At 54.2% G+C, this 27518-nt stretch overlaps 2 protein-coding genes across 4 annotated transcripts in view; one reads left to right on the forward strand and one right to left on the reverse strand.

Moving 5' to 3' along the window:
• The first annotated feature begins 27 nt into the window (after positions 1-27).
• ADRM1 (ADRM1 26S proteasome ubiquitin receptor) lies at positions 28-8251 on the forward strand. 3 transcript variants are annotated; one of them, XM_080627608.1, is made up of 10 exons: positions 35-902; positions 1664-1874; positions 2747-2863; positions 2944-3067; positions 3486-3572; positions 5644-5725; positions 5940-6169; positions 6455-6612; positions 7264-7366; positions 8024-8251. In XM_080627608.1, exons 1-10 carry the CDS (start codon positions 760-762, stop codon positions 8128-8130), a joined length of 1362 nt encoding a protein of 453 aa, XP_080483734.1. In that variant the 5' UTR covers positions 35-759; the 3' UTR covers positions 8131-8251. The 3 variants fall into 3 exon arrangements, with proteins under 3 accessions (XP_080483735.1, XP_080483734.1, XP_080483736.1); XM_080627610.1 differs by lacking the exon at positions 35-902 and adding an exon at positions 923-1006; XM_080627609.1 differs by lacking the exon at positions 3486-3572 and having other exon boundaries at positions 28-902.
• A 1627-nt stretch (positions 8252-9878) lies between these two features.
• LAMA5 (laminin subunit alpha 5) overlaps positions 9879-27518 on the reverse strand; it is a gene marked incomplete at both ends in the record, with an annotated part of 82103 nt that continues 64463 nt past the window's right edge. Inside the window, 43 exons of the mRNA XM_080627585.1 lie at positions 9879-10033; positions 10175-10294; positions 11074-11164; positions 11267-11397; positions 11505-11655; positions 11775-11927; positions 12149-12335; positions 12446-12603; positions 12699-12831; positions 12927-13088; positions 13159-13289; positions 13488-13628; positions 13902-14034; positions 14422-14573; positions 14752-14883; positions 15326-15488; positions 15606-15739; positions 15876-16029; positions 16425-16561; positions 16847-17032; positions 17244-17386; positions 17776-17955; positions 18075-18188; positions 18271-18373; positions 18630-18771; positions 19002-19156; positions 19233-19349; positions 19442-19638; positions 20124-20294; positions 20835-20946; positions 21855-21965; positions 22042-22193; positions 22267-22410; positions 22674-22854; positions 23316-23416; positions 23955-24169; positions 24790-24870; positions 25106-25233; positions 25517-25630; positions 26196-26426; positions 26683-26766; positions 26854-26955; positions 27137-27298. Of these exons, the coding sequence (XP_080483711.1) occupies positions 9879-10033; positions 10175-10294; positions 11074-11164; positions 11267-11397; positions 11505-11655; positions 11775-11927; positions 12149-12335; positions 12446-12603; positions 12699-12831; positions 12927-13088; positions 13159-13289; positions 13488-13628; positions 13902-14034; positions 14422-14573; positions 14752-14883; positions 15326-15488; positions 15606-15739; positions 15876-16029; positions 16425-16561; positions 16847-17032; positions 17244-17386; positions 17776-17955; positions 18075-18188; positions 18271-18373; positions 18630-18771; positions 19002-19156; positions 19233-19349; positions 19442-19638; positions 20124-20294; positions 20835-20946; positions 21855-21965; positions 22042-22193; positions 22267-22410; positions 22674-22854; positions 23316-23416; positions 23955-24169; positions 24790-24870; positions 25106-25233; positions 25517-25630; positions 26196-26426; positions 26683-26766; positions 26854-26955; positions 27137-27298 (6144 nt within the window). The remainder of the gene's footprint in view (positions 10034-10174; positions 10295-11073; positions 11165-11266; positions 11398-11504; positions 11656-11774; positions 11928-12148; positions 12336-12445; positions 12604-12698; positions 12832-12926; positions 13089-13158; positions 13290-13487; positions 13629-13901; positions 14035-14421; positions 14574-14751; positions 14884-15325; positions 15489-15605; positions 15740-15875; positions 16030-16424; positions 16562-16846; positions 17033-17243; positions 17387-17775; positions 17956-18074; positions 18189-18270; positions 18374-18629; positions 18772-19001; positions 19157-19232; positions 19350-19441; positions 19639-20123; positions 20295-20834; positions 20947-21854; positions 21966-22041; positions 22194-22266; positions 22411-22673; positions 22855-23315; positions 23417-23954; positions 24170-24789; positions 24871-25105; positions 25234-25516; positions 25631-26195; positions 26427-26682; positions 26767-26853; positions 26956-27136; positions 27299-27518) is intronic.

Here is a 27518-nt window from a genome sequence, read left to right on the forward strand (position 1 = left end):
GAGCTGCACTGATGAGACAAAGGTGATTTAAATGCAGTTCAGAGCTCTGAACACCTCCTGCCTGCCATGGAGCCTTCGTCCTCCCTTGGCAGCCTACGGTCTGAGGGGCCTGAGGTTGGGGGGGGTGGTGGTGAAGGGGGGATCAGGGCTGGTGCAGCTTCAGCTGGGGCTCTGCTCATCCTCCTCACAGCTCCTTATGGGGATGGTGCGGGCCCGTGGCAGCAGGGGTTGGTGTTGGCTGGAATGGGTGGCTGCAGACTGTGGTGAAGGGAGTCCCGGAGGTGCTGTGCTCGTGTGTGAGGGAACAGGGAGCAGCCTCTTCAGCCATCCGGCATGCGTGGAATTCCCGGTGTCCGGATTAATGAGGACACGAAGCTGATCCCCTGAATTAACTGCAAAATCCAGCCCCCGTTCGCAGTGTTTACTCCTGCTCAATGACGGACAGTTTATTATCCGCCTTTGTTTGCCAAAATCAAGACTTCTTCCCCCAGAGGTGGAAAGAGTCTGCTCTGGGGGTAGAAGCCCCTTGGCTGGGCCCCGCGCCCCTCACCGCGGCTGCTGGTGCCGCACACCCGCTTTCGAATCACAGCGGGCGCCGGGCTTGGGGTTCCAGGCCCCGAAGGCCGAGCTCGCTCTGTTCCTGCGCGGTGCCTCCCGGTACGGCCCTGACCCGGCCCTGCCCGGGCCGCGGGGCGGGGCGCCGCCATCTTCCGCCGCCGCCGCCGCCGTGACACAGCAGGGCCGCCTGGCGCCACCGCCATGACTGACAGCAGCGCCGGCCAATCGCGTGCGGCCGCGGGGGCCCTCGTGCCGCCCGGCCCCGCCCCGCTGCGGGAGGGGTTCCGGCGCGCGGGGCAGGAAGAGCGGGGCGGCGCGGGGCCTGTGGGCGGCGGCGGCGGCAGGTACCGGGGGGGGGCCGGGCAGGACCGGGCCGTGCTGAGCGGCCTCCATCGCGGGCTGCTCCGCATGCCCCGGCCTGGCGCTGCTCGCCGGGGCCCGCCCGGGGGTGGGTTGCGGGCGTTGAGGGAGCGGGGTCTCCCGCCGGGGGAGGGGGAGCTGTGTGGAGGCGGTGCGGCGGCCTCGGGTCCCGGCTGGAACTCGGCGAGGGCAGAGGCCGGGCTGTGCTGTGGGCCTACCCCGCAGCCCCGCTCCCGGTTGTGTGAGGGGCTCGGCCGGTTCCCGGGTGTGACCGGCCGGTGCCGCGGTGCGCTCGGATGAGCCGGAGCGGCGGGTCCCGAGCAGCGGCCGAGCCGAGCCCAAGTGCAGCGTCATGCGGCCCGAGCGGCGTCTCGACCTGCGGCCGGTGCCGCGCTCTGCCCTCGGGAGGCCGGGCCCAGGCCCCGGGCCGGGCAGCCCCGGGTTCTCCTCCCCGAAGCTAAACGGGGAGCCTGAAGACTGGCGTTAGAGCAGCGCCTGTGGCTGTTAAACCCCCCCAGATGCTGTGAGCTGAAGAAGGAAGCGCCGAGGGGGGGTGTTCGCGGCAGGCTCCTCTTCATTGCGGAGCCCTGCCCCGGTTCTGCTCCATCTCCTCTGGATGTGAAGTTCTGGCGGCCGTGAGGCTGATTGCTCTTGTGGAGCTCTCTCGGTGCAAGTGGACATTTAATGTCGAGAAGAGGGGTCCTGGGCAGGGTTCTCACCGCACCTGCGCTCGTTCTCCTTCCAGGATGTCTTCAGGCGCGCTGTTTCCAAGCCTGGTGCCAGGCTCCCGCGGCTCCTCCAGCAAATACCTGGTGGAATTCCGGGCAGGGAAGATGTCCCTGAAAGGCAGCACCGTGACCCCCGACAAGAGGAAAGGCCTCGTTTACATCCAGCAAACTGATGATTCCCTCATTCACTTCTGCTGGAAGGACAGGACTTCGGGCAGCGTGGAGGATGTGAGTGCTGGGTTGTGTGTGTCAGGGCTGTTGTGTTCTTGTGCCGCTGCTGAAAGGGCTTCTCTGAGATAAATCAGGACGGGAGCACCACTGTAGCTTGGCAGATCTGTGCTTCTGGATTCTCTTCTCTGAGGAGCGCGGATGGGAGGAGGTTTGGGGAGGGTCGAGGTCATGGAATCATAGAATAGCTAGGGTGGGAAAGGACCTTAAGATCATCCAGTTCCGACCCCCCTGCCATGGGCAGGGACACCTCACACTAAACCATGGCACCCAAGGAAGGCTCTGTCCAACCTGGCCTTGAACACTGCCAAGGATGGAGCATTCACAACCTCCCTGGGCAACCCATTCCAGTGCCTCAGCACCCTCACAGTAAAGAATTTCTTCCTTATATCCAATCTAAACTTCCCCTCTTTAAGTTTGAACCCATTACCCCTTGTCCTGTCACTACAGTCCCTGATGAAGAGTCCATCCCCACCATCCTTGTTAGGCCCCCTTCAGATACTGGAAGGCTGCTCTGAGGTCTCCACGCAGCCTCCTCTTCTCCAGGCTGAACAGCCCCAACTTTCTCAGCCTGTCTCCATACAGGAGGTGCTCCAGTCCCTGATCATTCTCGTGGCCTCCTCTGGACTTGTTCCAACAGTTCCATGTCCTTTTTATGTTGAGGACACCAGAACTGCACACAATGCTCCAGTGAGGTCTCACGAGAGCAGAGTAGAGGGGCAGGATCACCTCCTTGGACCTGCTGGTCACACTCCTCTTGATGCAGCCCAGCATAGGGGTGGTTTCTGGGCTTCGAGCGCACACTGCCTCTGTCTTTGGGGAGCTGGAGGGAATACTCCTGTATTTTCTCAAACTGCTGCTGTCTTTTCCAGGATTTGATCATTTTTCCTGATGACTGTGAATTCAAGAGGGTGCCTCAGTGCACTACGGGCCGTGTGTATGTATTGAAGTTCAAGGCAGGATCCAAACGACTCTTCTTCTGGATGCAGGTTTGTGGGAAGTCGATAACAAAGGTCTTGGAACAAAACACTCCCAGTTTGACTTGTACCAAGGAGCAACTTTCTTACAGGAGCCGAAGACGGACAAGGACGAGGAGCACTGTCGTAAAGTGAATGAGTATCTCAACAACCCACCAATGCCTGGGGCTTTGGGTGGAAACGCAAGCGGAGGCCACGAGCTGTCTGCTTTGGGAGGTACAGTCCATTCTCTGCTCCTGCACATCGGAGGCTTTTATTTTAACTTAGGAGGAGCACTGACAGCTCCTTAGGAAGCAATTCCTGGTGCTGTGGAGGGTGAGCTGGGGACAGGTTTAATAGCAGCAGAGTAATCATGCTTTTAGCAGAATAAACTGGGCTGTTAAACAGGTTCAGGCTGGAAGTTAAGGCTGCCAGAAGAAATCTCTGTGTTTCCAGTGGATTCTCTGGAGTCTTACCTCTTTATGAAGCCAAGTTGCATTTATCTTTTATGAGCATCATGAATCCGTAAACACTTGAACCTGTTTTTTTCCATGCAGAATGTGATGCCAATTAATCTCCTGCTGTTTGAGCCGGAGTGCTGTGAAAAACCAAACCAATGTGAATATGTTGTGTTTCAGAATGTTTTTGTTTTTAGGTGAGGGTGGCTTGCAAAGCCTTCTTGGAAACATGAGCCATAACCAGCTCATGCAGCTGATCGGACCAACGGGCTTAGGAGGACTTGGTAAAATGCTTTAATATCTTTATGCCAAAATGGTATTGTCTCCTGCCAGGTTAAATCTTACCTGCCACTGTTTTCAAGCAGTGCTATTGGTTTGAATAGCGCTTCTCTCCCTGCCTCAGAGATGAGCTGAGGGGCAGAAAATGGTGCAGGAAATGGAGGGTGCCACATTCTACGCAGCGCTCATCTTAGGGCTTGATCTGCAAGAACCTCGGTTCTGTTCCTTGCTCCTCTGAGTCTTTGCCTTTTTTTTTCCTCTCCTTTTTCCTACCCCTTCTCTTCCTCCTAAATATTCACTGGAGCAGGGACTGGAAACTCGGGATTCGTTCCCAGTGAATGTCTCAGTTACAGAGCCCTGGAGTTGCTCGTGTTGCCTGTGATCCAGTGAATATTTGTGTGCAAAGCAGAAAGCTCATGAGGAATTCTGCACCCTCTGGGTCAGGGCTTTCTCTCCTGGGTGAATCACTGCTGTATTCCTGAGGGGATGAGGTGTGTTGTAGTTCCTGCTGTGTTTTGCTCCTAATGCCACCCATGCTCCAAGCCCAGCAGAGCACTTTCTGAGAGGTCAGACCCTCGAGTGGAGGCAGGCAAAGGAACACTTGCAGGTGGCAGTGACTGAGGTTCTGTGCTTAAGCTCCAGAGTCTGTTTTTGCAGATCTAGCTTGTGTTTTTCTAGCTTCGGATGCAAATCTCGTGTTGGTCGCTGCTCAGATGCAAATCTCGTGTTAGCGTTGAAAGGCTCTGTTTTTTAGGATGTGTTTGGAAAAGATCTTCCTTCTTGAAGCCTCACAACTCCTGAGACTCTTCCTCTTCTTCTCATCACCTTTTCTCAGCAGCTCTTCTTTCTTTGCTTTTATATCTAGCTGTAAGACATGAAGCTCACTGCTGTAACACAAAGGAAACCATGTGGTTGCCTCTGCAGACTGTGGTCATGGTGAATGTGTGGATCTCTTCCCCCAGTAGTGGCCTGTTCTTTTGCACCTCGTTTGCATCTCTCAGGTCTCTGCCTCCAAGAAAGGAGCTGTAAGCTTCCCCAGCAAGGGCAATCAGAGCAGCCTGGGGTACAGCCGGGTTAGCTTCACCCTCCTGCTGCTGTGGGGGCTTTGATGGGTGAAGTGTTTGGGAATGGTTCCATAGGAACAGATCCTGTGCAAAGGGGGGAGCTGGTGGCCAGTGCTCGCTCTGACCTCAGTGGTCTGCAGCTTCAGTTGCTCACGTTTGCTATTGGAGCGCTGTTGTTCTATCCTCTGCTTGCAGGTAGATCCCAGAAGGTGGGTGATGGATGCAGGTGCTGTGTAGGGACGTGCATCTAATTAGATGTGGCACAAGGAACCACTGGATGGGATGTGTGTGGTAAATGGAGTGTTTGGCTGTTGCGGCTCAGGGGAACTGTAGGGAATGATCAAGTCACCACTTCAGGGCACCTCTGCCAGGCCTTTCCCCAGCTCTCTTTAGCTGATGTTCTTGATGCTGTGATAAGTCCTTGGTTGGGATGTGTGGGTGAAGGAGGGCTGTTTTCTGGTTTCTTTTGCATATGGCAATTGGCTCTAAGGCTGTGTTTGTTTCCTGCTATTTCCTGATCACTGCTCTCCCAGGAGCGCTCTGTCTGTGTGGGGTTGTTCTTACTTTGCTCTGCCTGTGAAGCGTTCTCTGCTGATTCTGCTGCCACATCTCTGTTAGGTTTGAAGCTGCAAACCCATCTGTATGGGGAGAGAGTGGTGGCAACTCTGATCTTGTGCTGAGGACCTTGGCCTTCAAGTTTAGAGAAAAGTTGGGCTGTGGTACAGTGATCATGTCCAGCACAAACTGAAGTGATGTTATCCTTGTGTGAATCTAGACATCAGGTCCTTTCTAAAACACGCAGCTCTCTAAGGCAGTTTCTAATAGAGACATGAAACCAAGAGCTGTTAATGTACAGAACGGGGTGGGGGGGTTGGTCTGGGGTCTTTCACCCCCTCCTCCTCTATTTTAGCAAATACCTTTCAGGTACAAGAGTGACCTCTCCAGAGCAGAGAGGTGCAGAGCCCTGAGGAAACACATTTCTAACCCCCTTCTCCTCTTGTGTTTATGGAAGGTGGGCTGGGGGCGCTGACGGGGCCCGGGCTGGCCAGTCTGCTTGGAAGCGGGGGACCCCCGACCAGCAGCTCATCGTCAAGGTACAGCCCCGTCTGCTCTGGGGTGGTTGGGCTTTTGTAATGTGAAGGTGCTGCTTCTGTGGGAGGAATTGCGGGCTACTGCATGGGAAAGACAGTGGGAATCAGGACTGCTTTATTGCCTGTCAAATGGGGCAGGAGCCCTCCATAGTGTTGAGAAGAAGCTTTAGTTGCCTGGTCATTGCAGGGAATTAATGGTATTCATTGTGTCCCGCAGCTCTCGCAGCCAGTCAGCAGCTGTGACTCCATCTTCCACGACTTCCTCTACACGGGTGACGCCTGCCCCAGCCGTTCCTGCAGCTGCGTCCGTGACCAGCCCGAGCCCGGTGCCCAGCTCGGGTAATGGAACCAGCTCAGCCGCCAGCCCAACACAGCCCATTCAATTGAGTGACCTCCAGAACATTTTAGCTACTATGAATGTGCCATCTGGAGCAGGAGGGCAGCAAGGTAACAGTGTTCTGACCAGGCAGCTCTTGGATCCTGGAGCCCTTTGGAGCTGTTTTACTGTCCTGTCCTGTTCCAAATTGCTTTGAAAGGTCTATGGTTTTGATTCTTAATTTGAGTGCTGTTCTTGGCTGCTTCAGGAGTCGTATTCTCACTCCAAAACTGACAGAGGGAGAAAGGATGCTAGCAGTGTGCTAAGCATGTCCAGTAATCCTGACTAGATCATTTAGTTTACATGAGAAGGGGGTTGTGCACAGTCTAACAGCCAGCCCTCTCTTTTCTTCCTAGTTGACCTGGCAACTGTTCTGACTCCAGAGATAATGGCTCCCATCCTGGCCAATGCCGAAGTTCAGGAACGGTTGATGCCTTACCTCCCCTCTGGGGAATCCCTGCCACAGACTGCGGAAGAGATTCAGAACACCCTGACGTCTCCTCAGTTCCAGCAGGTGGGTGCCTCGCTTCATGGGAAGGTCTCCTTCCTGGCTTCATGGGAAGGTCATGGTGCAGGTCTCCTTCCCTCCTCCCCAGGCCTCTTGCCCTGCTCTGTCAGGTTCCTGGCACTGTTCAGGGTATGAAGTTGCTCAGTGGAAGTGGAAAGGAGAAGGGATGTGCTCTAATGGAGCACTAGTTCTGCCTGCAGTCACCCAAGGGCAGATCAGAATGCGTTTTACTATTGGATTTGGGCTTTACCTTTCTCTTTATTATAAGCACTTTTTGGCAGATGAGAGGAGTAGTGCCTTCATTTTTCCCGGGCAGAGTGGCATGGCAGCAGTCTCTTCTCAGGTCATTTCAAGTGACTAAAGGGAGACAATGCTCACATTTACAGCCCTTGTTCCTCTTGAAACACTAGCACGGAGCTCTGGACAATCTGTGTGCTATTAAACCTGGTGTATTTCAAGCCAGTTGGAACCAGTTGCACTGATGGATTGAAATCTAGTAATGTGCAAGATTTCAGTGGCTAAAGATGACTGGTTTTAGTTTCAGCTACAGCAACTCTTGTGCAGGGAGACTGGGAAAGGAGGGATGTTTTTACTTGCTGATGCTGGAGAAACATGATGTGAACTGGGGGTTTTGATGCTGATCATTCCAATTCACAGGCATTGAGCATGTTCAGTGCTGCCTTGGCTTCAGGACAGCTGGGCCCGCTCATGAGTCAGTTTGGCTTACCTGCAGAGGCAGTAGATGCAGCTAATAAAGGAGGTGAGTATCCTGTTGGGATCGGGAGGAAGTGGTTTGTTGGGGTGGGTTTGTGCACTGCACACAGCCAGGGAATGGGAATGTCAGGATTGGCTTCCATGTAACAGGCAGAAGCTGGCTCTGGGCTGTTTCTTTACAATGGGAAGGTTCATGGCTCAGGGGTTCCCCAGCAGACAGAGTTTGTGTCAGAGCTATACTTAGAGAAGGCAGGGTTCTGCAGAGAGCTCTGCTGAGCAGCCTGAGGCTTGTTTTCTTGATGGAGATGCAAAAACCTCTGGAGGTGTCAGTGCCCTTGTCCAGGAATGGGGTTTTGGTAGGAACTGTTACTGAGTCATGTGGAATAGGTGAACAGAGTGTTGGCTGTAAGACTGCTGGAATAAATAAGTGTGTTGGCTTTACTTAATGAGCATTTAGCATCCATTCCATTCCTGGAATATTTCTGGTCTTAGGCTGCCTGTGCACAGTGAAGTGCATAAAATGCACTTTACATCTGTGTAGAGATATCCAAACGTTATATATTGAATCAGTGTTAAAGTTAACAGATTCCTACCAGAGCAACCATTTACTTTCCAAGTAATGCAGCTTAACCTCATGTGAACAATGAACTCCATCTCAGAAAGCACAAAGTTCACTAACAAAACTACTGTGTTTAACTTCCAGATGTAGAAGCCTTTGCCAAAGCAATGCAGAACAGCGTCAAGTCAGACCAGAAGGAAGGAGACTCCAAGGACAAGAAAGACGAAGAGGAAGATATGAGTTTAGATTAAGTTATTTGCTCTTCCTTACAGATATTCCTAGATACTAACTTAAGCAACTGCAGTAGGATTACTAACTTCATATTATGCTTATATAAATCTACAAATAAAGGAATTTTCTTTATCTGCCATACTGTTCTTTCTCCCTCTGTTCAGCATGCACACGGAGGCAGTACTTGCTCTTATTTGCAGTAGAGTTACTGTTCAGCTTTGATGCTTTGGACATAGGGATAGACTAATCCTTCTGATCTATAGGAGTAATGAGCATCTCAAGGACACAGTACGGACTGCCAGCCAGTTTTGGTCATGCCAGGTTGTGATCTGCAAGGCTGAACATGAGGAGGTTCATTGCCTTCCTGAGCATCAGTGCAGTAACCCTGCTTAGGAGGGAGCTGCCTGGGGCAAATATCCCTATTGTGCTGATTATTGCTCTTCCAGTTCTCCATCAGCCTCATACTTGCTCTTCACCAGTAAAGTGAGAGAGAGTAACATAAAACTTTATTCCAAAGTATGTACCAGTGATTTACAAAGACCATCTTTAATGCTACAACTTAAAACCAGGTCATAATTACATTTGTTTAAGATGGACATGTTAAAACCCCATTTTACAATATTTACCCCTCATAAAAAAACAACCCCACAATATAACGATATAAGTTACAAGTCCATTTCAGAAGCAAGATGTTGTCCCCAAGTGGCTTAGAGAGATATATATACACACACTCAAATATATATATGATGTGTAAGTGCATGAGTGAACTGCGTGTCTTGGGAGAAAAAGGTCAAGTGAAGACTGCACTACAAAGGGGTGAGTGAGGCTGAGCAGGAACAGGCAATGCTGGTGGGGGGGGTGAGGGCTGAGGGCCCCCCCTAGCACTCCACCAGCCTCAGAGGTAACCTCTGTTTCTCCCCCTTCAAGCAACAGCTTCTTGCTTCACGCACCAGGACTATAGTCAGTGTTTCTACCAGCGCTGCAGGCAGCTGCAGTCGCAGTGAGTTTTGTGTCTTTTGCTCTCCCTCAGCCTATTTTGTTCCTTTTTATTTTCCTTTTGATCCTTATAAATCAATGTGGAAGCCGATGCTAATTCTGTGAGCAGAATTTTGTCCACGTTCCCCCTTGCAGAGCTCTGGAGCTGTGGCGGGTGAACTGAGGCTGCCCTTGAGCGGCTGGGAGGTTAAATGAGTCCTTGCTTTTAAAAACACCAAAGTGAGGGAATTAATCCAGTTTGTCCTAATTGCATTTATTAGAAACCAGAAGCTGGCTCCAGCCTGCAGCAGAAGACAGTCTGTGACTATTATTAATAGCCTCAAGTGTTCCGTGAACTAAATCTATGTGCGTTGTGAGTGTGGGGTGAAGGGAGCAGGTTTTAGGACATGATGCACGGCTGCTGCCTGCTTCAGCCCACGCTCTGTACAGGACAGTGGCTCTTCCCATGAGCCGTGTGGCAGCACAAGTCCTGCTGCCGATGCTTGACCACCGGGGAAGGACTCGGCCCTGTCTCCAGAGCCCACTCCAACTATTTGGTTGTGTTTGTGAAAGATGTCCCCAATGTGCCCCCTTCTCCCCACCTTCCTCCCCTGCCCTCCTTCCCCTTGGATCTGTGACCCCTCGCTGGTTTTTGCCCCCCCGACTTGCGCCTGCAGTCACTGGAGATCAAGTGTTTGACCAGCGTTAATGCAATCGAGTAGGTGATGTCCGGGGCCCAGGAGCAGTGCAGCTTTCTGATGTCAGGCTGTACACGGAGGTGCACGCACTTAACTTACAGCACGGGGCAACCCTGAAGGCCAATGGAGCCCCTGACAGTCCCGGTTCGTGGCAGGTTGATGTGCCTCTGGTTAATCACCAGGTTCCTTATGCAGCCCATGTAATGAGGGACGGGAGGTAACGGCGGCACTGTGCTGCCCTTGGCTGTCTCTGCAGAAGGAACAAGTGACAAGCAAGCATTAATCTGGCTCATTACAGGGCAGAGGATGAAGTAGCTCTGAACTGCACCACGACTGGGATCTCTCTGCACTTTGGAGTATCTCGTTCCGCAGCGCATCCTTCCCAACTCACCTGGCAGCCCTCCCATGTGGAAGGTGGCCCGTACGCTGGGTGGAGGAGGCTGGCTGGGTCCCACTGTGTAGTTGCCTTTTGTGTCCACATCAACCTGAATCACGTTTTTCGTTTTCGTAACTTCAACAGAAAACAACAAACAGTGCTGATTCCTTACCCAGAGAGCAAATCCACCTCCATCCTTCAGCCCAAAACCCTCTCCTTCACCTACAACAGCATCATGTCCTGCTCTAGTGAAGAGGGCTGCCCTGTCCCAATGGGAGAGCACACACTGGGTGTACGGGGATCAGCTCAGACCAGCTCTGGCTGCAGACCGGAAGAGGTCCTGAAGCTGAAAATGCAGCAGGAGCACAGGATGGCTCCCATCCAGTGCGGGGTTGAGCAAAACGAAGGCTTAAAGCAGAGCTGGGCTGAGGTGGGGGCTGTGGCTGTGACCTACCCCCAAGAAAGCGCTTGATGAAAACCTCAGCACTTGCTCAACAGCATTAAAGGCTGAGCTGTGTCTGTACAGGGGTGAATCCTGCACATCCCCGTCCCACCGCTGGGCTCCGAGCCCTGTGGACACGCTCTGCAAGTCAGGCTTTCCCTTCAGCAGGATGTGACAGATGGAGCTGGTGCATCCAGGGCGATGTGGGGCATCCTGGGCCTCACCAGCTGCTCTGTGACTGAGAAACACCCCATTGCTCCTGCCCACCAGCTCTGAGAGCACTAACGGATCAGGGACTCTCACTAATTAGGAGATGACCCAATGGCAGCTACAATCACCCAAATCAAGTGCATTCAGGTGGGAACTGGGGTTTAAATACCCGAGGAAGGGCTCTAGGCTCCTCCCAGGAGCTGGGAGCTGAGCAGCAGGAGTGGAGCAGTGTCCCAGAGCCAAGTGCTGGCTGTCACCTCACCTGCGACGCTGTGCCACTGCCCGTTGCAGAGCGATGGGCACGTTACTGATGTGGAGAACTCGTCAGCCCCAGTGTTTGCTCTCAGAGTGACCTGGTGTGAGAGACAAACCCATTAGAACCAGTGAGCTGGGTGGGATGGGCACGAGACTGCTGCTGCCTCTGAAAACCTGTGGGGAAACCACCCTCACATTACCTTTGTCTCCTCCATGTACAGCAGGAGATGGTGCCTTCTCCTTGTGCCAATGTAGAAGATGAGGCCAGAGGCACTGCGGGGACGGACCTCCAGTGTCACCTCCAAGTCCTGCTCGGTCACCACTGCATCAGCTGGAAGAAAAATGCCACTGGTGAAGAGAGGGACAAAGGACCTCCTATGAGATGTGTCCCTCCCAGTCCCAGGGCCATGGGAGCCAGCCCAGGCTGCTGTGGGGTACCCAGGACGATGGAGCCGCCATCCGCAGTGAAGAAGACCCCGCTCTCCAGTGCGCTCTCATAGCACGGCATCACCCCAAAGGTGCGCGTGGGGGGACCCAGGGGCCTCCCGTCCAGCTGCAGGTTCCTCAAGCAGCCGTCAAAGCTGGAGCCCTGCAGGGAGACCATGGGAGTGAGCACTGAGGGGCTGAAAACTGGGAGGCACAGGGCAGTGCTCCAGAACTGCGAATGGGCAGTGACAGGAGGATGCTATGGGACTACCAAGCCCTTACCGGTATGTGAGCCTTGGCTTTGCCAGCTGGGAGCCCTCCTACATACAAAGGTCCCCGGGCCACAAAGAGCCCTGAGGTGGCCATTGCAGCATCCTGGGCTCGCAGCCCATCGATGACCAGCTGGGCCCGGCTCTGGTCTCTGCTGAAGAAGACCTGCAAGGACCAAAGGTCAGTGCCAAGGCTGGGGCTTCCTGGGTCAGGAGGAGCCCCAGGGATATGCCCACGGCAGGGAGACCTCAGCTCGGAGGTTCAGCCAGCCCTGGCTGGGGTTTTACTGTCCCCTTTGCTCCCATAGGAGCATGAGTGTCCTGTGTGTGATTAGGAAGTGATGCCTGCACCAAACTAACCCCCCCGGAGCCCAGCCCTTTGCTCACCGTGTGCCACTGCTGGTCGTGGTACTTGTCTTTGCTGCGGATGCGCAGCCGGTGCGTGCCGATGTGCACCAGGAAGACAAAGCGGCCGTTGAGGACAAAGAGAGACATGAAGGTGCCCCCCTTGCCTGCCACGTGGAAGAGCAGCCCGCTGGAGGAGTTCAGCTTCACCTCCAGGGAGAAATGGGCCCTGCAGGGACAGGGGAGGTGATGGGAACACCCTGCTCTCCCACTGTTCTCCAAGGGAAACTGCTCTCCAAGCCATTATCCCTGGGGCCAAGTGTGTGTGCGGTGCCTCACCTCTGCCCAAAGGAGAGTGGGATCGCATCGAACTCCCAGCGACTGCTCGGGGTGTACCCGAAGCGGAAGGTGCCCCCGGCTGCGCGGGGCTGCGGGTCCAGGCGGCACAGCCCATACTGATCGTGGCGGCGGTCCTTTGAGGCAGGCTTGCTCAGCACCTACACACAGCACCAGGGAACAGAGTGAAGGGAGCAGGCCTGGCACAGAGGTGCTCAGCAAGGGGGAAATGGGGAGTTTCAGCAGCAACTGGTACCTTGGGTTTCCGCCTGTCCTTCTTTGGAGTGGCTCTGAACTGCTGCGGCTGCTCACCCCAGGGACAGCTCATGGTGACGTTGATGCTCTCCATGTTCTGCTGCAGGTCCACCACCATCTGTGGCTCTGATGTCCTACGGGCAGGAAGAAGAGGTCCCTGTCACGAGGCCAGCTGGGAGATGGGACGGGGCAGAGCCCTGCTGTCTGGATGTGGCACGGAGATGCTCACCGCTTGACAAAGACATTCCCGATGCAGCCGGTGAGGTTGCTGAGGGCCCCTGGCTCCGGTGACCCCCCGAGCTGCAGGAGAGGCCGCCTGTCCTGCTGCTGCCTGCTGGGCCCAGAACCTGCCCCGGTGTTCTGCAGCTCATCATCCACGTACAGCCGGATCCTGCGGGGATGAGCAGTGTGAGCTGAGCAGGCCCCGTGGCCACGGTCACCCCATTCCCCAGGACACGTACCCACGGGCGTCACTGTAGAAGGCCACATAGTGGGTCCTGTCATCCGCATAGGCGTTTTCAGTGGTGACTTCAGTTTCCAGCAGGTTCAAGGCTAGCTGGCCCCTTTGGAGGGATACCTGGCATATCCCCTCCTGCAGAAAGCATCACCCCATTGCTGCTCAGCAGATAAACCCCAAGAAGAGCCGATTTCCCCACTGCCCTCCAGGAGCTCAGGACACAGATCTCACTGTGTATTCAGCCCCTGCCCCCACCAAAATCTCACTTTTCCAAAGGCAGAGCAGCACCATCCCCAGAGCAGATGATGATTCTGCCCCACTGCAGGTGCCCACCTGGGTTGTGTGGTGGTACAGTAGCCCCTCGTGTTGGCTGGTCCGGAAGCTGAAGCCGCTGTAGAAGTCCCTCAGCCCTGGTACGTCCTTCAGCGCCAGTGTCAGGTAGCCATGGCCATGGACACTGACTGAGCGAGCCACCTGTGAGGGACACCATGGACACAAGGTGAGAGCCTGGTCATGGTGTGGCAGGGTGCTGGAAGGATGACTGAGGTGCTCAGGTCCTCGCTGGGTCTGGGAGGTGCTATGGCCAGCCCTGCAGAGCATCCCCCCATGATCCCTCTGCACTGAGGGCCTGGGGGTTTATGCTTGTTTCTATGTGAATGAGGGGAGATTAGACCTGTCCTGTGGTTCCTGTGCTCTCTTTCCCCAGCAGACCCTTTCTCCATGATGCCAGCCAGGCCTTGTGCTTACCAGGAGATCAGAAGTGCACCCGTAGCTCACACCAACAGTGCTCATGCGCTTCAGGTCGACGTACTTGCCGAGAGCCTTCAAGCCCTTCATGCAGCCCCGGATGGGCCCACCCGTGGGGAAGAGCGCTTTCAGGCTGCAGAGGAGCAAGCAGTGTTATGAGGACAGCCCCTGATGCAGGATTCAGCCCTGTGTAAGAAATGTTCCTGCAGCCCTTTAAACAGAATGCTTGGGAAGGACACAAGATGGCCACAGGTATCGCCAGTGCCTCAGGCACAAGGCTGCTCCAAAGCACCCAGCACAGCAAAGGAGGACTCAGTGGCACCCACCAGCACCTCATCCCTCACCAGAGATGGAGATGTCCCATTCTCAAAAGCTCTCGGTGATGGGCAGGAAATCACCCCCCAGAACTTCAGCAGGGCCCCAACAGCCCTGGAGGTGGCTGAGAAATGGCTGGGGCCACCACGAGGGACACTGGAGGGGAAGATGTGAACTGTCCCACCCCACTGCAGGCTGGACCCACCTGGGGGGCAGCACATCTGGGGGCACTCCACCCAGGTAGTAGGAGACAGCGTTCTCCAGGGAGTTCTCCTGCTCCACCATGAAGATGGTGAGACGCTCCAGCCGCACCAGGATGCGCTTCTTGTTGTTCATTTTGAGGAGGAAAATCTGGATCTGGAGACAAGGAAAATGACCTGATGATGATCTGTCAGCCCGGGGCAATTAGGCGCAGCACAAGGTCCCTGGTGGTTCTAGTCAAAGAACTTCTTGGAGCTCTCCACCCCCCAAAACCAAGGGTCCAGGTACCCCCTGCCCTCTGGTTGAGGAGCCCTCCAAGCAAGCTCCCCCTTACCGCTTTGTTTGTGGTGCTGCTGATGGTGAGGGAGGAGGAGTTGCTGCTGGGTTTTGCCATCTCCAGGCCAGAGCTGAAGTCATAGTAAAGCACCAGCTTCCCATTCCGGATGGCCAGACACAGGAACTGACCCTGGGGGAGGCAGGATGGACACTGAGCCCCATGTCCTGGTTGTGGCACTAAGCCCGACTTGCCCTTTCGCCCTGGTGGGAGCAGGTCCCACTGCCAGTGCCCCAGTGTGTTGCTGCCCCAATTATTGGGGATTTATCTGCAAAGAGCAGCCCTGCAAGGTGGAAATGCTCCCTGCAGCACTGCCAGCCCCAGTGAACCCCAGCCCAGCTCGGAGGGTCTGTGCACAGCTGCTCTCCAAGCTCAGAGCTGTCCCTCCAGCATCAGACCAGTGATTGCTGTGAGATCTGTGTCCAGCCCTCTTGTGGCTTATAACAATAGTGCAGAAACACTGCTCGAAGCAGCCCTGTCATCTCCAAATCCCTCTTCTCCCCTGTATCCTGAACTGGGAATGCCTGCAAATGGGGCTGAGGGGTGAAGGCTCCCCAGGGGAGCAGGCACCTGCCTGGTTCTCCAGGAAGAAGAGGATGCCATTGTAGGAGACCACCCGGATCTCCTGCTCGAAGCGCTTGGTGGTGCCAAATTGGCTCTCAAACTTGATCTCTGCGTAACCGGTGCCATCGAAGTAGGAGCCATCGGTCAACCAGGGGTCTCCTGTGGACTTGGACCTGAGCCACACAAGAAGACACCCAAGGCATCACTCCAAAGCCAACTGCCATGCTTTGGGGCACCCAAGGGTCACGGTAAGCGCCACAGAGCAGAGCTGCCTGGGTGCAGTGCCTTACCTTGCACAGGGCTTCTCAGCGGTGGTATCCAGCTGGAAGGTGTGTTGGAAGTTGTACAGGCTCACCACCTCCTCGTTCAGGGTGTCCAGCTCCAGGCACCCACGGTAGTTGGGATAGTGCAAAGTGGGAGGAGGCTGGGAATGAAACCAGAGCGTTAGGGCAAGTTTGATCTTGGTTTCCCCACAAAATCAAGGTGGCTTTGCCCCCAGGAAGCTCCAAAGGTATCACTGATACCCCCCAAAAACCATCCCTCCCTGTTGCCCATCTCACCGTGAAGCTGGAGGGGTAACCTCCCACATAGAAGACCACGTTGCGTGGGTCGAGGTTGAGCAGCCCCTGCTCCCCCTTGGCCACGCTGTCTCCCTTGGTCTCGTGCACCGTCTGCCTCTCCACGATCACTGACATGTGCCCATACTGCAGGATCCTGCAGCAGGGAGGGGTGGTCAAGGTAAGGGGAGACCCCCAAAGAGGAGCAAACCCTTCCCTGAGCCAAGGGCCTCCCCACACAGCTCTAGCACAAAGGAGTGAGCACTCAAGTTGTCAGTGCTGCCACAAGGTTGAATGGACTCTCTACGATGAGCTTCATCTTCCCTCTTCTGCAGTCACCCCCAGACCCTCCATGACCTGGTAAGACACCACCTCTCTGCGAGTTCTTTTGATGCATCTCAGTATTGATTATTTAGGGATGATTGGATTATGGAGTCCACAGCACGTCTGCAAGTCCAGGCCCTGTCTATGCTTGGCCACAGCATACCCACGATCCCTGCAGGGGCAGTCTCCCACTGAACTTCAATGGGATGTGTCCCTTCAGTTTCCTACCTGTTGATGCTGATGGTGGCAAACTGCTCTCCAATATCCTCATCAACACTCAGGAAGGCTGGCTCCTCGTTGCCCAGTTTGTAGACCCACTGCACTTTGCGGTCCTTGAGCACAATGCCCAGGTAGTCTCCAGTGGCCTGAACGCAGGGAGAGACAGGGCCACACGATGGCATTTGGGACAGGCAGGAGTGATGAGTGATGATCTCCCCAGTGCTGCACTGGCCAAGCACCCCCATTCACACTGCTCTCCTCATCCACCTCCAGCCAGGCTGACAGCCCCATCCAGTGCCTGTTTGTGTTCCCCACAAAGACACTCAAGGAGCAGATGAAGGGTGAGGGGCTGACGTCCAGGAGTGATCCCCCACTGATGCTACCACCATGGGCTCCCGCTGCCCTCCCTCTGCCCGCACACCCTGGCTCACCTCCCGGCTGCCCAGGTACATGACGAACCGCCCCTCCTCTGTCCCATCCTGCCGCCGCTGCCGGCTCCTGGGCTCGGGGTTTTGGATGTAGAATTTGAGGGATGTATATGCTGCCAAATCCTGCAGGTTCGTGGGCATCCGGACCTGCACACCTGAGCTGCCATTGAACTTCATGGGGACTTTCACCTGGAGGGAGAGAAGCATGGCCCCATGGCACTGAAACCACTGCTACTGCCGGTCTCATTGCTGCCAGCTCTACCCAGTCAAAGCATTTTCTGGAGTCCTTCCATGAGAATGGGACTCTGCTGTGTCCCAGAACTCTTGTGGACACCCCTTCCTTTGCATCCCACCCTCAGGTAAGCCTCATGCACCCCAGCACCCCCTCCCATGAGCCTACCTTGCTGGCAGCGTTCCTCGCCTGCGTGATGAGCTGCCGGATCCGCACAATGTTCTCTGAGACGGTGGCATTCTTGTTCCTCCTGTTCTCCAGGCTGCTCAGCTTCCCCAGCAGCAGTGGGATGGTGCTTTCCAGGCTGGACACTGGGGTGGGAGAGGAGCCAGGGTTGTTGGAGGTTAGTGAGGAAGGGAGATGTGAAGTTCAGGTGGTTTTGAGACATGTAAGTCACGGGACAGTTGACAGCAGTCACAGAATGACTCCTAAATCCAGCAGCCTTGATGAGGGGGGGTATGAAAATGCTCTAGGGCATGCAGCCTCCTACAGTAAATGTATATGATACAGTCACTGCAAGGAGGGAAAGAAAAATGAATTCCAGAACTTAAAGCACCCACTATTGGCTGCTACCTCCCACTATTCTTGACCTGAACTGCAAAGCACAGCTTCCAAAAGCACAGGGCTCTCTGGGGACATCTGTCCATGCACTGGCTCATGCCAGCCTCAGCCCTGGCAGCCCAGTGGGCTCAGCACTCACCAGATTTCCTGGCATCCTGGACTGCCTGGTTCAGGTCTTCATTTCGCAGGCCTCCATACTGGTCTTTCCACTCATCCAGATTCTTCTTCATGCTGCTCAGGGTATCTTCCACTCTCGCAGCTGTTTTGTTGGCGTCGGCAGCTGCTGCTTTGGCATTTTGAATTGCTTCTTTTGTGTCCTCTGGAAAGAAAGGAGAAAAATCTCTGGGATGGCCAGGAACAGGGGGAAACACCCTCAGGTCACAGCCTGGGCACAAGGACGGGAGCAGAGAGAAGCAGTCTAGCTATGCCAGAGCAAACCTTGGTCCCTGCCCAGCATGTCCTGCACAGACTGGAGCTGGCTCAGGAGCTGCTCCTTCTTCTCACGGAGATCAGCCAGCTTGTCCTTTGCTGTCTGCAGAGTGCCTTTAATAGCTGCAATTAGAAATGCAGATGTTGTGCGTTGGATCTCAGTTGGGCCCGAAGGACATCACACCTTGCAAGGAGCCTCTCTCACCCTCGTTGAGCTTTCTCTGCTCTCTCCTCACAGCCTCCTCCAGGTTGCTGCTGTTTCTCTTCAGCTCATTAGAGATGGCCCCGAGATTTTCTGATATGACATTCTGTAACACAAACATGGGCTGCCTGGGACTCTGAAGAGGAATTCAATGGACATGGAAATGCTCGTTCAGACAACTGCAGTGTGTGCTGCTGGGGTGTGATGGGAGACCCAGAGTCCAGCTGTGGCAGAGGCTCTACTCTCCAGCACAGAACAAAGTGCTCAAGTGTCAGAGGGAAAGGACAGCAGAGCCCTGCGTGTGAGGGTGAAAAGTGTGTTTGGCTTTTACTCATTTTCATGGGGCTCCCCATAGCACATACCATCAAGGCCTCACCAGCTGCCTCATCTGCATCGTGGGCTGCTCGTTCGGCTTTTCTCACAGCCTCAATGATGCTGGCATAGGCATTAGAAGCATCGATCGCTCGCTGGATAAAGCCATCCTGGTTTGTGCCCTGGATAATGCTGTGTTGGAAAATGAAGACATCAAGTCCATAGAGAACACTCAGGCTGGGCTCTTGCCCATGCCTCTACAGACAAACCCCTATAGCATCTTCATCACAACATGTGCTCCAGGATAAAGCTTTGGAGATGGCACCCACTGTTGCCCTGCCATGGTGTGTGGGCTACAGTTTCTCATCCCCAGCTCTGGTAGGAGGTGGCCTGACCAGTGAGTGACAGGAACAGTGCCTCACCTGGACAGGTTCCTTGCCAGCTCATCCAGGAGCCGGGCATGCTCCTCTGCCTGCTCCACAATGGGGATCTTGCTGCTGGCAGGGGAGAACTTCTTGACTCTCTCAGTCAGGGGTAGCTTTGCCCCATCTAGCAGGGCTGCCAGCTTCTCATACTCCTGCAAGGATACACATGACTCCTGAGGGCTGCCACCCCTCGTGCTCTGCCCATGCTGAAGCATCTCTGTCACTCACCTCCTTTGCACTCTCCATCTTCAGTAGGAAGTCAGAAACCTGAGCCAGGGAGTCTCTGGCCATCCTCAGGGTCTCCTGCACCAGCGCATGCTGCTTTTGGAGTTCACGGCTCTTGTGCTAAACACACAGACACAGGGTTGGGTATCAGTGAGGCTGGGGTACGCACCCTCACTGCATGGTACTGTGGGACCTCCTGGTGGAGGGTCTACCTGATTCTCCTCCAGGTTGTTTCGGTTCAGGCTGTTCAAGTCCTCTGTCTGCCTGGTTTTGTTCACAGCCTCATTGAGGGCATCACGGAGATCCATCAGCTGGGAGCTGTGCTGCGCCAGCCGGTCCCGGATGCTGCTCACCAGGTCCTGGTTGGACTCCCAGCGCGTGTGCAGCTCACTCTTCACCCGGTGCAACACTAAGGATGGAGGAGATGAGAACCTGATGCTAATTCATCTTCTTGTGTTAAAGGGCTCTTTCTGTACTTGGCTGCTTGAAAGCTTGGTTCTGGTCTCATCTGGCAGGTATCAAGGCCAGAAGTGATCATCTTCCCTCCCTTCCTTCAGCTTAGATAGCAAAGGATCTCATCCAAGAGATGAGATCCAAGCACCCCCATGGTGGTGAGTGAGATGGTTCTAGGTGTTGTAACTTTTGGTCATCAAACAGAACTACCCAGTTAGTAAGATCTGCTCTAAAATTTGCCTTAAGGGAAAAGGAACTACCAATGATCCCATTGGAGTGTCACAGGGCACTCTGAAACTACTGTCAAACTTGTTGGGGTGCCTGTTTATTAGCATGACCATGATGTGTAGTGTGTACAGGGGTTCCAAGCCAGGCTATCAGGGATGGCCAGACCCAGCAGGATCTGTGCAGCCCTGTTCCAAGCCACTGAGCCAGACTCACACTTCTGGGCCTCCTCATGCTCGCGTCTTGCCAGCTCTTCCCGGCTGCCCAGACTCCGCTCCTTCATCTCCCTCAGCATTCTTTCCACCTCGGCCATCTTCTGCCGAAACTCCTCAGTGGAGGTGGTGCTGGTGTTTGCTGCCCCAAACCTGGCCATCTGCCGCACCAGGTCTGCAGAGACATCCAGATCCCCCGTTAGCATTGACCAACCCAGGTCCTCATAGACACCCCCCAAGATCTTTCCTCTCTTACATCAGCCTGAGACTGCAGCCAGCTCTCATGCAGTACTCAGGCACCCAACCCGCTTGAGATCACTCAGAGGTATTACCCCACGTTTCTGTTTCCTTGGCCACTACCAGCAATGCATGCCACATCAGTTTTTAGCTTTACCTCCTCTCCAGTCACTCCCTGTTTTCCCAAATCTCTCCTGAAGCTGTAGTACAGACTGACCCAGTTTTATGCATTTTAATAGCACTTGTGCAAGTTTAATGTGTTTTTCTCCGGACTGTGCTTAGCCGAACAATGGAACTCACAATCAGCCTGGTCAGAATAAAAGCCAGAATTCTGCTGGGATCTTCATTTCATTTGTATTTCCCCTTGTTGTCTCCATAGCTCTTTCTAAGTGATGCAGTACTCGGTGCTGTTTGAAAGCAAGAGCGTGGCATTCCCAGCAGGAAAAATCCCACAGAGCAGAGACCCATCTTTACCTACCTGCAATGCCCCTCTGAATGCTTTGGATATTTAGAAGGAGCTGCTCCCCTCTCTGGTAAGTCTCTCTCGTGTGCTGGTCAATACGGGTTGCTTCTCTGTGAGTCATTGTCATCTACAACAAAAAACACTGGCTTAGCTGAAGTATGAGATTACATTTTACTTGATTTGTCAGCAGGGAAGATGTTCCAAAAAGACACACAAGACTCGGGAATGTGCAGCTTTTGAGGTCCTTGAACCATTTCTCCTCCAACAGCCTGCCCTGTGCTGCTCACCTACAATGCATTTAGTGACGGTCCTATTTACCACCTTCAGGGAACAAGCAATAAATGCAGCTCCAATGCAATAGGCTCTGGATCCTGAAACCATAGAGGACAGCACTGTCCTGCACTCTTAACACAGGCAAGGCCCCATAGCCCGGAGTCAGACCCACCTGAGCCCTGACCAGGACACAAGAAGAGATGGTGGGCTGCAGTTTGGCCAACCAGAGCATAGATGTACATATACAAAGAGGCAGTGTGGCCAGGGAAGTACATCATCAACTAGAGCCACTTCCTTCTCCCTTAGATTAGGAGCAGGCAGTTTATAAGTAACATCAAACCTAGCCCAGTTCGCAAGTTCTCTGAAGACCCAACTGGTATTTTCTAGACTAAGGACTCTCTAAGGAATGTTACAATAAGAAGGTTTGACTCATCTGCTGACAAGGCCCAGGCTCTCCCTTTGGCATAGGCCTCTAGATGTTTCTGTTCCTTCCTGATATGCTCCTCCTATAAATGACTGGTTAAAGTTGGAGCTGCCTCAAAAACAAGTAATAAAGCAAGAAACAATCATCAGTATCACAATATCACAGCCCTCTTAGAGAGGAACGAAGGTCATCTAGCTTGGGAATCTGAGACTATGACACCCAAGCCTAGGGCTGGTGCAGCGGGAGATCCATCCTGCCTGAACCAGGCTCCTCACAGCCTTCTAAGCCTTTGTTTTAGGTAAAGTGCTCTGGCAAAGGAAGATGGAGAAATATCCTACTTTGTGCTGCAGCGCGTTCAGGTCCTGTGTGAGGTCTACATTCTCATCCTCCAGCTCGTCAGTGCGTTGTCTGACCTTGTTCAGGGCCCTCTGGTACTCACGGAGCTGGTTCTGGAAAAAAGGAGACAAAATCAGGCCAACAGAGCAGGAAATGTGGGCAGAAAGTGATGTTAAACCCTCCACTTACAGCGATGGTCGCCATAGTGCTGTTGAAACTGTGGAGGCGAGCCCAGGCGATGGAGCTGGCGTTGAGGTTGAGCAGCTGGCTGTGAATGGAGGGGAAGGACATCTCGATGCTCTGCAGATCCTCCAGCAGAAGCAGGACACAGCTATCACACACTGCAAAGGGAACAGAGCCATCAGCACAGGCCCTTTCCTGGGCTTCCCTTCCCTCTTTCCCCAAGACACAGACCTTCACATCTCACGCTGTCCAGGCCATTTGCCACAGGGATCTCATACTGGTGCATGCAGACATCGCACTGCTTCCCAGTCAGCCCATTGGAGCAAGTGCACTCCCCAGTGCGCGGGTCACAGGAGCCTCCTCTGCACTCACACTCTGCCAAGTTTAATAACAGGAAAGTGGGATCACCTTGTGCTGTTACCACCCCAGAGAGAGGGGAAGGACTGGTTTTATTCCAGTTGTGTGCGATTGAACCTCTGCTTATTATCTACATGCCACTGCTGGGGGCTTCCCTAACAACAAGCACAGAACCTCAGGCACCAGTCAGTTGTTTTCCACCTGGAACAATCTGACGTGCCAGCAATGCCTTGGCCCACTCCTCCCCATGCAGGACCCAACACCCAGGAAGCAGGACTCACTCATGCAGCCACTCTCGCTGAAGCCCCAGTATCCCGGGGCACACTGGTGGCAGCGGGAGCCGCTGACTCCGGGCAGGCAGCTGCACTGGCCAGTCTGTGCATTGCAGCTGCTTCCCACTGCGCCGACGTCGCAGTCACACCTCCGGCAGCCAGAGCATCCCTCGAAGCCATAGTATCCCTCCTAGGGAACAGCAGGACAGTGGGTGACCTGTTCACTGTGCCTCCCTCCTGGGGCAGGCTGAGGTGATGTGGGATCCCAGTCTGGCTTTATAGGACTGTTTTGACCATCACAAAACTCCTATCAATAAGATGTGGAGCTGCAGTGAGAACTTAGACACAGCAGAGCACTGCTCTGCAAACCTGCCCTGGCCCTGCAATGCCCACTTTGGATGCATTTAGGAAAATGGGGTTTATTGCAATTTCCCAAAGGGTACCACATTACTGCCCAGGCTGCAGCTGAATGCTGCCTCTATTGCTTGTTGTCAGATCCTTAACAGGCTTTTGCTTATAAAGGATCATAAATCCAGCTTAACCCCCTGGCTGCCACCACTGCTCTGCTCATAGGCTTGAGGATGACACAAGGGGGTGTCCCTCATCCCTGGCCCAAGGACAGGCATCATCCCAACATGCAGGTGGCCTTACCTCGCAGTGGTCGCAGTGCTGGCCTGTCACTCCTGGCTTGCAGAAGCACTGGCCAGTTTGTGGATGGCACGAGTCAGTCCCGCAAGGTGAACAATTGCATTCTGCCAGGGAAAAACACACCCAGTTATACACTGAAGAACCTGCTCAGCCACTCACAAACCTTATTCCCAATAGGGAATCGTATGTCCTTAGGAGCAAAGACAGCACAGCTTCTCTCCTCTTGGATTTGCTTCTCCTGACAACCTATTCCCATGACACCTGCCCAGAGCAGAGCCGTTTTGCAAGCTGCAATTTGGCTGCAGAAGGAGATGAGCAGTGCTGGGAGTGGACTCTGCAAACCCACACTCCCGGGAGAGTGCCAGCAGTAGCTGCTCAGAGCAAAACTATTCCAGTCTGGCTGCGGTTTGGCAGCTTGCATTTGGGGGTGGATTGGAGGTTCTGGAGTTGTGATGCCTGAGGGCAGGTTTTGGGGGTTGGTGTTTTTAATTATCATCATCTTTGGAGGATGCCTGTAATGTGCATAACCAAGAGTGTGACTCACTGGGGCAACCGCAGCATGGCTAAGGTGCTCAACATGATCACAGTCAGCCTGTCCATCCTTCCCCTGCCCCACCAGTGCTTGCTGCCTGTCTCACTCACGTGTGCAGTTCTTGGCTGCCACTGCATCCCCGTAGTAGCCGGGGGCACAGAGCTGGCACCGTGCGCCGGCCGTGTGGTGCATGCACCCAGTGCAGGTCCCCGTCAGGGAGTCACAGCTGCTGAACAGCATGTTAGGATCTGTGTTCCCACTGCAGTCACAGGGCTGGCACGAGCTGCCAATCACCAAGGGATTGCCATAGTATCCTGGGGCACATCTGGAGAAGTAAGGCAAGTTAGAACACAGTCACGGCATGAGGGGGATCCTCCAGCTTATGCCTGCACCATGCTCAAGTTGTACAATTACAACTGTGCGAGCATCCAACACTTGTAACTGCTGCAGCCCTCAGGCATCTCAAAGCACTTTGTGTTTTGCCTCATGATACGACAGAAAGGTGCCCTTATTGCAGACTGCAAGTCGAAGCAAAGCAGAGATAAGTAATACACCCACAGCAACACAATGCTTCAGCAGTGGAGACAGCAACAGGGCAGCTGCAGGCTGAAAAGGATTGAAAGAAATGCTGCCAGAACAAAGCACACTGCAGGCAGAGCCAAGAGTTTCCTCTGCAGTCTTTACTAGGACAACTTACAACAACCACCCCATCCCTGGAAGTGTTTCCTCATCCCTGGCAGTGTTCAAAGCTAGGTGGGATGGGGCTTTGAGAAACCTGGTCTAGTGGAAGATGTCCCTGACCGTGACAGGGGATTGGAACTGGATGAGTTTTAAGGTCCCTCCCAATCCATTCTATGACTCTATGAACCTTTCTTCTGCCACAGCAGTGGCTGCGTGGGACTAGTGTGTCTGAGGCACCAGAAACACAGATGCCATCCCCCTTACCGCTCACAGTTGGCTCCAGCGTAGCCAGGCTTGCAGAGGCACTGCGTGTTGGAGCCCTTGTGGACACAACCGACAGCAAAACTGAAATGAGAAGGGGTAAACAGGAAGGTGCAGTTATCTCTGACGTGGTGCCAGGGGAGCTGATCACTTGGTGTGGGCTGCTGCGGCCTTGGGTAAGAGGGTATGGACATGGTTTGGGGTCATTGACAAGGCTGGAATTGGGAGAGCTGCCAGTGCCAAGCCAGTGCCCTGATGTGGCACAGAGGTTCCCAGTGGCTAAGCAACAAAAAGGGCAATCCCATCCAAGGGTGCTTACTTGTTGGAAGCAACTGAAAGAGGGCATGGACATCCAACACACTGCAGGGCTTCTTCAGCAGAGCGGCTGCCCACGTAGCCATCCTTGCATCGCTCACAGTGGTCTCCTTCTGTGTTGTGCTGGCAGTTCTGCAAGAAAAAGGTAGGCTATGGGCTCAGCACTGACAGCAAGAACTGGTGGGTTGCACAAAGAATTCCCCCCCAGATATCTGGATGCTTCAGTCCCTCCTCTTTCTCAGAGTTGTCTTGCACCCTAAGCTGGCCCTGAGAGGGACCAGCTCTGAAATGGCACATGCAGCTAATGCTCCAATTCAGGCACAGTCCTGCTCAGTTAGTATGCAAAGAGCTTTTTAATCACATGCTTCAGACCTTGTAACTCCCAAAATATCATGTTGCTTCACTGTTTACTTACCAGACATATCCCAGAGCCCGGCAGGCACTGATCTGAGTGGCCGTTGCAATGACATGGGATGCATTTTCCCAGAAAGAGCCCCTTGGTGTCCCTGTAGTAACCTGGAGCACATTCCTGAGGAGGGAGAAAAAGACAGAGATCTGAAAAACAGCCCAATACGTTCAGGCAAAGCAAAGAAACTAACTTAGTTCCCATGACAGAATTCCCACAGGGCTGTACTGGTGGAGAAGAGATTAAAAGCAACAATGCAGACTTTTCAGTATAGCTCCTTCCTGCTCCTTGTCAATAGGAGATAATCAGCCAGACAGAAGGACCTATTGCAAGGTACTACATACATGTAATTTTAGTCTGCAACACCTGACTGATTTCCCCATCATGCCTCTTCCAAGAGGGCAGATGCAGCTAATGCCTCTCTCCCAGGTGCACTGTGTTGTGGTGGGAGGGGAGCTGGAGCAGGCTGGTATGGGGGAGATGTCGCTCCTATAGCACAACCCAAGCTGCAATATTAACTGAAGCCCTCAGGGCTAGCTTGGAAGCTGGTACTCTGGCACCACTGCTTTGCACAAACATCCAAAGCCCACGGCTGCCACCTGCACCAAGCACAAGGGGTGGCTGAGACCCAAAATGTGGCTGTTTGACTCCCCTCTGCCTGGAGCAGCACATCTGCTTTCACCCTTACCTGGCAGGAGTCCCCCTGGTAGTTAGCTGGGCAAAAGCACAGCTCCACATTGCTGGCACGGGTGCCCGTGGCTGTGTCTGTTGCAATCTCGAGGACCACGCGGCGCAGGGACACAGATGAAGAGAGCTGGGAGAAGAGTGCCCGGATCTGCAGCTGTTCCAGGTTTGCCAGCACCATCATGAGCTCCTCTCGAGACACAGGGTTGTGCGTCTCTGTGTGCCTGAAGTTACCCTAGTGGGAGAAAACACGAGTTACTGGCAGGAAGCACAGGCACCTCAACATCCAGCCCAGCCTTCGCTTCCCTGCTGCTGGGAGCCTCCCCTTTGCACAGGTAAAGCAGCCCTGGCTCTTCACAGCCAGTTCTGCTGCAGTAGGCAGCACCTAAAATACTGGGCTCAAAGCAAGTGTCTCTTCTGTGTACAGGCTGGTCTTGTCCTTTTGGGAGCATCTGAGCACTTGGTCCACACTCGTGTGTGTGCAAACCCACCTCCACCAGCTGCAGCCGGCCTTCATAGACCTCCCCTGGGGATGGGTAGGCGCCTTCCAGAAACATGATGCTCATCTGATTTCCCTGGAGGGAAAGCAAGGAAGGTGTCAGTCACCACCTCATCCCACCCATGCACTAGTGGGGAGCACCAAGGGATTTCTCGGGCTGCACCTTCAGGATCACATCTGGGCGGGACTCCATGGGGATGAACACGTCCCCCCTCCGTGGGTCAGAGTGAAGCTCATAGCGCAGGTGCCCACCAAAGGAGGAAACCTAAGGGACAGACAAACTGCACGTGTTACTGCAAGTCCATGCCACTGAGATGAGTCAGAGCTGCCCATGTTCAACCAGAGCATGAGCAATGCTTGCATATCAGTGGGCATGCTGCTGGCACATGTGTGGTGGGGGTCAAGGATGTGCATGACTACTGGTCCAGCTGCCACCCTGCTCCTACCTGGTCCCCAAGGTAGGAGCTGGGTGCAACCCAGTAAAGCTCTTGGTAGGCATCTGGGAGGTTCTTGAGATCAGCGTGGAGGAGCTGCTCCCGCAGGCTCAGAGTTGTTGGCACTTCCTGGCGGTCGCTGGTCAACAAGAGCCACCCGCTCATGTCGATGAACTGTGGGGGAAGAGCAACCACAGATCTTCTACTGGAGCTACAGAAAGTATCTGGGTGCTGATGCTCCAGAAAAGCATCAGTCCCAGAGCCCCAAAAAGGATGATAACAGGCTCACAACCTCACATGCATCCTGATAAAGCCACTGGAATGCTGAGCACCATCCCTGCCTCCCACCTATGCCATGACTTTCCACCCTATGAGACTCCAGTGACCAGGAAAA

Source organism: Psittacula echo (genome assembly GCF_963264785.1).
Source record: "Psittacula echo genome assembly, chromosome: 12".
Taxonomy (NCBI): domain Eukaryota; kingdom Metazoa; phylum Chordata; class Aves; order Psittaciformes; family Psittacidae; genus Psittacula; species Psittacula echo.